Source organism: Gekko japonicus, unplaced genomic scaffold (genome assembly GCF_001447785.1).
Source record: "Gekko japonicus isolate JY-2015 unplaced genomic scaffold, Gekko_japonicus_V1.1 scaffold2049, whole genome shotgun sequence".
NCBI classification, from domain to species: Eukaryota; Metazoa; Chordata; class Lepidosauria; order Squamata; family Gekkonidae; genus Gekko; species Gekko japonicus.
In genome coordinates this window covers 267,548-275,902 of record NW_015171566.1, presented here as the reverse complement: position 1 = coordinate 275,902, position 8,355 = coordinate 267,548, and the positions used below count along the sequence as shown (strand labels likewise).

General features: G+C 44.5%; 1 protein-coding gene across 1 annotated transcript in view; it reads right to left on the bottom strand.

Moving 5' to 3' along the window:
- ZG16 (zymogen granule protein 16) overlaps positions 1-4,721 on the bottom strand; it is a 7,753-nt gene extending 3,032 nt beyond the window's left edge. The window contains exons 1-2 of the mRNA XM_015419760.1: positions 4,667-4,721; positions 1,607-1,745 (exon numbers count right to left, since the gene is read on the bottom strand). Of these exons, the coding sequence (XP_015275246.1) occupies positions 1,607-1,745; positions 4,667-4,721 (194 nt within the window). The remainder of the gene's footprint in view (positions 1-1,606; positions 1,746-4,666) is intronic.
- Between the last annotated feature and the right edge of the window lie 3,634 nt (positions 4,722-8,355).

Genomic DNA, 8,355 nt, shown 5'->3' with positions numbered 1-8,355 from the left:
ACACTCTCCATCATTGTAAGACCTCTGTCATGTCTCCCCCGAATCTTTTATTTTTCTAAACTGGCCTTGGAAGGATTGGAGCCCCCAAAAGCGGGGTAATCCCCGACCGGACTTGGGGGCTGGCATTTTCTGGATAAATTTTGAGATTTGTTTGGACTCTAGGGCCTGCTCTGTTCCTGCCATGAGGCTAGTATCAATCAATCAGTGAGCTCCCAGAAGAGATCAGGGCCCTGCGGGACCATATCCAGTTCCGCGCACAAAAGACGCCAGGCGGGAGTCCCCCCCGCCGCGGAGCTCCGATCGACTTGGCAACCCTACCACCAGGCCTTCAATTAAGGAGCTGCCTTTAACAGCTGAAGATAGAGAGCCCTGCCTCCTGGAGTCGCCAACAACAGCAGCCTGTACCAGCTGCCCAGGGGTCATTTGGGGCTGGAGCACCGCTCTGGCAGCCCCGCCCCCGTGCCATAGAATATGCCCCCCCCGCCAGGCAGGCGAGCCAGGAGAGGGCGGGGGGCACTAGGAGCCTTCCTCGGCTTACCTGCTTGGGCGGGCGAGCCAAGGAAGGCATGGGAGGCATTTAAATGTCTCCCCGGCCCTTCCTGGTTCCCCCGCTAAGGCAGGTGAGCCAGGAGAGGGCGGGGTGTGTGTCTCCAGAAGCAGACTGGCTGGGGAAGCAAAAAAAGGGGGGAGAGGCATCTTCAAAAACTTCCCCTTCCCCAGCTGGCCTGCCAAGGTGGGCTGGGGGAGGGAAGCGAAGAGAGAGAGGGTTTAAGTTTAAACCCCTTCTCTCTGGAGTTGTGCCCCAGTGGCATCTTTCCATTGTATTCTGTGCCCCTATAGAATATAATGGAAAGATGACTCTAGAGAGAAGGGGTTTCTCTCTTTCCCCCTTTGCCCCCCCCCCCCCCGTCCGCCTTGGCAGGACAGCTAGGGAAGGGGAGGCTTTTGAAGATGCCCCCCCTTTGCTTCCCTTTCTGACACCACTTCCGGTGATGTCAGGGGGCACGGCATATGCTAACGAGCTATTATGCTAATAGCCTATTAGATATGCTAATGAGCTCCTGCCGCTCTTTTTCTACGAAATGGACCCTGCAGGCTGCAGCCACGTAAAGGAAAGACGTGGGAGCCGAGAAGGGGCCATTGCGGAACGGCTGCCATCGCTAAACAATATATGACGATTAGCACTTTATTATATTAGATGGTTTTAGTTGGTTTTTAAATTGTTTTAATTGTAATTCCAATTCAATTAAATTGTTTTAATTGTAATTCATACGTTTTACTCTGTAAGCCGCCCTGAGCTGGCCTCGGCCGGGAGGCCAAGGTGCAAATCTGACAAATAAATAAATAAATAAATAGGCTGCCTGCAGTATCCCTACCATTTCTTTCTTGACCCTTAAATTTGCATGTAATGTAAGCATGATCAGTCCTGAGGGCTGCCTGCTATGAGGGAAACGGATGTTTAGAAAGGTGTTCCTAAATTTTCCACCACACAGGAAAAAGGGAAGTCTTATTTTGCACTCGGCTGTGCGCTTTTTTAAAATCTTACCTCATGCTCAGCCTCCACCCCTACGTGCGATTCCTCTACTCTGGGCCTTCATTCACTTACCCCACAATGTACCAGCGGTTAACTCGAACCCTAATGGCCGTTATACGCCCATCCAGTTGGTTTCCAGAGTGTGAGAATCGCTTTCCTCCAGTCCCACCATATTCTCCAGAAGATGAAGAAGACCGTTGCAGAACGTTTCCTAAAATAAAAGACAGAGGGAGAAAAGGTTAAAGAAGTATAGCGTGTCCGTTCTAGTATCAGTTCACAAGCCTAGTCACAATGAAGGAGAGGAAATATGGTGACACTACTATGGTAGGACAACCAAAAGAAATTAAGCTAGAGCCTAGTCAGTTGGTATCAGGAGAGAGGCTAGATTCCCTCAGTACTATCTTTCCTGACAGTTTGGTGTAAAATAAAACAAGTTTTTTCCTCCAGTTCTCTCTTGGTGAGCCTTAGTGTTTCAAAGAGTCCTGGAGAAATATCTTCAGGTAAACTTTCATATAAGAACGTAGAATGATTTGATGAACCAATAATGGAAACTATGGGAAACTATTATTTCAGTACCCCTGTATTTTGGAATATCTCCTAAAGTTGGCCAAGCTGCCTCTTACCTGTACCAACTTAACACCCCCAAACTCTGTAGAGCCCTCTCTTTGGCGAGATTCAATGTATTACCTTCGGCCTTATTACCTGGCTGCTTTCAGGGTGTGCCCCTTTCTGACAGATATTGTCCATGCACAAATGATAATATGGAAACGTTTCCCCATGTCTTGTTGCAGTGCCCCTTCTACCATGCACTACGACTGAAATTTCTAAATTTTATTTTGGCTCAGTTAGAAGAATATCCTGATTGCCTAAAGATCCTTATTCTTCTTGATAATCCAAACCTTGAGATAACGGAAACTGTTGCTAAATTTCTTCTTGGTGCCATTTCTATTCGCCCTTTATTTAATTGATGGGGATACTTACTTGGTAATTCCTCGTCTCTGTATTTTGCAAGTATTATTCTATGCTGTGGTTGTTGTTGTTTCCTTGTTGTATATTGGTTTGCAAGGGTTACATGCCAATAAAGGTAACTGGATTGATTGATTATTTCAGTATTTCCAAATGAGACATATTGTAATGGTAGAACAAATTTAGAATCCAGTGGCACCTTCAAGACCAATTAGGGCTCTTTTTGTAGCAGGAACTCCTTTGCATATTAGGCCACACCCCCTAATGTAGCCAATCCTCCAAAAGCTTACAGAGCTCTTCTTACAGGAGCTACTGTAAGCTCTTGGAGGATTGGCTACATTAGGGGTGTGTCGCTTAATATGCAAATGAGTACCTGCTACAAAAAGAGCCCACTGGACTCTAAATTTGTTCCACTGCTTCAAACCAACATGGCTGACCACCTGGATCTATATTGTAATGCTGTTGTTAAGGTAATATGGATCTCTTAGAAACATCTGAGTTTGAATTGCTGACAGAAAGCAATGCTACAGATGATCTTGAAAGGGGATTTGGGGTGGGCAGAACTGATCAAGGCAGGTGGGTAGCGTTTGGAGTGTTTCGGGGAACACCCACTGCTACTGATTTTTTTAAAAAAAAAAAAACTAGAGGCTTCCCTATGCTACAGGTAAGCTGTAGATCTTTAAATAAAAGCTGTCATGTCACAAACTAAAAGTTGCAATAGTAAGTAGAAAGTCTTTTACATTTTAAAGAATAGTCTTTTGCAGTTTTAATAAAATTAGAATAAAGATCTGGGTGTTATAACAGCAGGTGCTGAACTGCTAAAAAAAACTTTCTCTAAACTAATATTGATTGACTTGAGGGATTTTTTTTAATATAAAATGCAGTTTCAATGGTATTTGACACTATATAAATGATATATACTGTCTAGTATTAGATAAGTGTTGGTGCTACCAGGGATCAACAGCAGACGTCTTACACCTGTTCTGGCTTTGAATAATAATGATGATGATGATGATGATGATGATGCTATCAAGATGGGTAGCCATGTCAGTCTGTCTGTAGCAGTAAAAAAGAGTAAGAGTCCAGTAGCGCCTTAGAAACGAACAACATTTGTGAGCAGTGACTCACAAAAGTTCATATCCCACCACAAATTTTGTTAGTCTTTAAGGTGCTACTGGACTCTTACTCTTTTCTAGTGATACAATAATAATAATGTTTTGGAAAGAAATATCAGAAGTCATTACCTGGAACATCTTGGTCAGCTCATATTGTCCCATTTCTGCAGCAGCTGCACTGGCTACCAATTGGTCGCCATTCCCAGTTGGGGGTGGGGGGTTACCTGGGGGTTTTTTTGCTCCTGCTGGTTGGCAGGAAGAAACCCTCCCCCCAAGCGACATTGCTGGAAATAAATGTGATATGCCTACATCACCCGGAAGTGACATAGGCATGTCAGTGATGTTGGAGGGCGATGTTCTGGTTTTGGGGCAAAACTCTATTGTTTGAGGCTGATTTTACCCACTCCTGGAATGTCCCCCCCATCCCCCATCAGCATTTCAGACGGACCCGGCGACCAACTACCAATTAGTATCCAGATCCAATTAAAGGTGTTGGTATTAACCTTTAAAGCCCTTAGTGGTCTGGGACCCTCATAACTATGGGACCACCTCTCCCGTTAGAACCCCCTGCAGTTTCTTTGGTCATCCTCTAGGGGCCTCTAGCAGGTGCCTGGCCCCAGGATGGCTTGTTTAGTTGTTGCCAGGAGAAGGGCTTTCTCGGTCGTGGCACCTGCCCTGTGGGATGCACTCTCGGATGACAACTGTGTGCTGCCAGACTTGTTTAGTTTCTGCAGGGCATGCCAGGTGGAATCGTTTAGGTTGGCCTTTGGAGAGTAACCACACGTTTGGGCTGTTTTAATAGTGGTATGGTGACAACCACATATTTTAATAATTTAATATTTTAATGTTAATATTTTATATTTCTTATTTGCATTTATGTTGTTTTTACCTTATCGGTTTTAATGCTGCAAGTCACCACGAGACCCTTCAGGTGAGCGGTGACTAAAAATCCAATCCATTCATTCATTAATGACATACAGGGGCACACGGCCTACTCCTGCACCCGAATATCACATCGCCTAAGGAACAGTGATCCGCAGCTGGGTTTTACCTGAACTGACGAAGATGCCACAACAGAGCAAAGCGAGGAGGGTGAAACTGAACATCCTAGAAAAAAGAGTTTTGAAGGGAGGACAGTCAGTTTATTAAGATCTTTGAATGCTGAGCACTTCCACCAACCACAGGCTTGGGTTACAGACAATGTTCCCTCTAAGCTGCGGAACCTTGTGAGCAAAAATTCCACTTTGTGAGCTCCTGGCATTAAAGTTGTGAGTGAGCAGTTTGGCGACTGCATCAACTAGCTTGCTCTGGAGCCCTCCTTCCCGAGCTAAGGCAAAAACCTGTGAGCCGGAGGCTAAAGAACTGTGAGCTAGCTCACACTAACTCAGCTTAGAGGGAACACTGGTTACAGAGTTAAACTGATAAAAAAATACCTGTTAATACTAAGAAAGGCCAGAACCGGCTGCTGACGCCTTGCTTCATAACAACACTAAGCTTCGTACGTGCAAAAGAATGGAGTTGGAATGAAATGGCAGTCCTGGGGTGACAGAAACTTCACATGGCAGGTGGTGGATTCTCACACTGAATGGTCCCTCAACCTCAAAATCTCCTGACAGGAAACCAGCACAACACAGAGAGAAGTCCTGTCATGTCTCTTTGTTTGCCATGCTGAGAACCAATGCGGTTGTAATGGTTAGAGAGTTACATTACTGGGAAAATTCCCATTCAGATCTCTGATTAGCCACGAAAGCTGATGTTGGGATGGTCACTTTCTCACAGCCTAACCTTCCTCTTATGTTTTGTGTGTGTGTGTGGTTGGATAAAATAGAAGGGGGTTATGCTCAGAATTATTCTTCCTCACTAGGAAAAGTTGCTACATTTGGGGGGGGGGGACTCAACTTCAAAGAAATTAACAGAGAATTACAGATTTCCTCATAAACAACAGAAATGTTTAGATAGAGCTTTCTTGCCAAGCTCAAGTAACCATGCATGTTTTACTGTCTACAGACTGCTAGTGTCAGAAAAATATGAACTTAAGAACAAGTTATTTAAGTTCTATGAGCTTTGATCTTCTTATAACAATTTCCCTAAATAGTGATTTCCTTAAATTATCCTTATCCTCCAGCCTCCCCTGACCACTTCAGCCCTTTTAATTGCAAGTCACTTGGAGCAGGGCTCTGAAGAGATGGCACAGAAAGCTCCTAAATAAATAAGGGTGACAATTCTCTTCAAAAATCCACTGTCAGCCCCACCCCTGATTAGGGGTGAAGTCAGATGGGTAGAGTTTGCAGCATTGGGCCTTTTGTGGGGCACGGGAGCTACAGATTTCCCCCAGAAGTCAACTCCAACACCACATAGGGACCCATAAAACAGCCACACTACTTGGGACAGAGATAGTCCACCCCCCACACCCCAATTTGGAGGACAAAGAGCTCTTTGTTTTGTAGCACGTTCCTGTGAAAGATCCACTACTTACCTGGCCTTTTCTGCAGCCCTGGCTGTCCCTGCTTGTGGTCTGCAAAATCCACCGAAGGGAAACCCTGGATTTTATACCGTCCGTGAGGGGAGATAACAGTGTCACCTTATCTTGGGAACCTGCCTGCTGGGCAAACACTATCAATCTGTTATAAAACCCTTTAATTGGCATCATCCTGGGCGGTGTCCAAATAAAGTGACCCTCCCATTGTGACCCGTAGCAGCCACCTGTTGCGGGGGGCCTACTTTGGCTCCAGGGAGTCCCAGAACTGGCCAAGTTGAAAGGGGAATGGAATGCAGGTGTCTCACCTGGAAGTCTGTCAGACAGCTTTGCTAAATGCTAAAACAGGCAATTCTCACTCCAGCCTCAAGTGCTTTTATTTGAAAGGAAGCCCACCCCCTCAACTCAGTGAGGTACAGGCTGGATCTATGTATGCAGTAGGAAGTGGTCAAGTTCTCAAGTAGTTAAATGGACTGTTCCACTTAACACTGCAGGGAGGGAACTACGTTTTGTACGTTTCTCTATATAGAACAAAACCTTCTTTGCAAGCAGGAAATTGGCATGGGACGATAGCTGGCTTGGAACTGTTCTCCTTTCTTTCTCTTTTTTACTTTTTAAAATAGATTTTTCAGCTACATTTTCAACAACTTATTCATCAGTAAAAAAACAAAATACAAGGCTCAGTTATGTGACCAATATGAATCAGTCGACATAATATGTATGCTTACTAGCTTTGGTAGATATAAAAAAATACAAAAAGCTTGAAGTACAATGTCTAATGAAATTAAAGATATCAAGGGTATTGAAATAAAGACAAGACTTATTATACCAAAAGGGCATTAAAACAGTGTTATAAATGTATAGCAGTTTGGGATAGAATCTTCTCACAAGTTGTTTTCAGAAATATAATCCAAGAAAAGTGACCATTTATCCATAAAAGTAGAACCCCAATCATTAGTTTGCATTAGGTGGAATTTTTACCAATAATTTATCCATAATTAGATAATTCCATATTTTCCATTTCAATTGTAATATTGTTGGTAGGGATTTGTTTTCCAGTGTAGGGCAATCAGGGATTTAGCCACTAGCAGTAGTATTGCTAAAAGATTCTTACAAATCAATGGAACGTCCCAATCTGTCCATATATTCAGTGGTAGAAGTTCTGGAGATTTAGGTATCGTGTATGCAGTGATTGTCTTAACCTGAGCCAATATTTCATCCCAGAAGGGAGTGAGCATTGGGCAACCCCACCAGCAGTATAGATACGTCCCATCTTCCCCACATCCCTTCCACCACAAAGGTGAGAACTGTTCTCCTTGACATGGTAGCTTTTTACTTATGGGGAGTGTTTTATAATGTGTGAAAGAGGTCTTACTGCCAAATAAGAATGCACTGGATTGTGGCCGTGTTGGAATGCGGCCAAGTCTCCCGTCCTTGAAAGTCCCCTTAAGAGGCCGTAAAGTTCCCCGAAACACTCCAAACGCTACCCACCTGCCTTGATCAGTTCTGCCCACCCCAAATCCCTTTTCAAGATCATCTGTAGCATTGCTTTCCATCAGCAATCCGTATTTTGTTAACAACATCACTACAATATGTCTCATTTGGAAATACTGAAATGACAGTTTCCCCTAGTTTCAGTTACTGGTTCATAAAATCATTCTAGGTTCTTATATGAAAGTTTATCTGAAGATAAATCAGGGCTGTGACGGGTCAAGGAAGCTGCGTGCCAGGAGGGAGGGCAATCAGCGGTCCTAGGATCATCCTGCAATGACATTTACTTCAGGCATCTGGTGAGCAGAAACGTCTTCACCCACAATCAAAACATGCCTCACCCAAGAGCTGGGTGCAGACTTAGTCATACTCAGCCGAGTCCAACCATATGGTGTTCTACAAACACACAGGTGGGGCTACACAGCACAGGTGAAAGGGTGTTTTGGAGATATCCTGTTGCGGAAGAAGGACCCCATAGTCTGCCCCGTCCTACTTCCTTTAAGACCACTTCTTTTGTGAAGAAGGAACGAGAGGAAAAGTTAAGTGTATTAAGGTTTCCCTTGCTCGAAAGCCAGTCGAATCCGACTCTAGGGCTGCTGTGCTCATCTCCGTTTCCAAGCCAAAGAGCCAGCGCTGTCCAAAGATATTTCCGTGGTCATGTGGCTGGCATGACTAGACGTCGAGGTGCACAGAACGCTGTTACCTTCCCACCGAAGCGGTACCTATTTATCTACTTGCAATTTCTTGCTTTGGAACTGCTAGGTTGGCAGGAG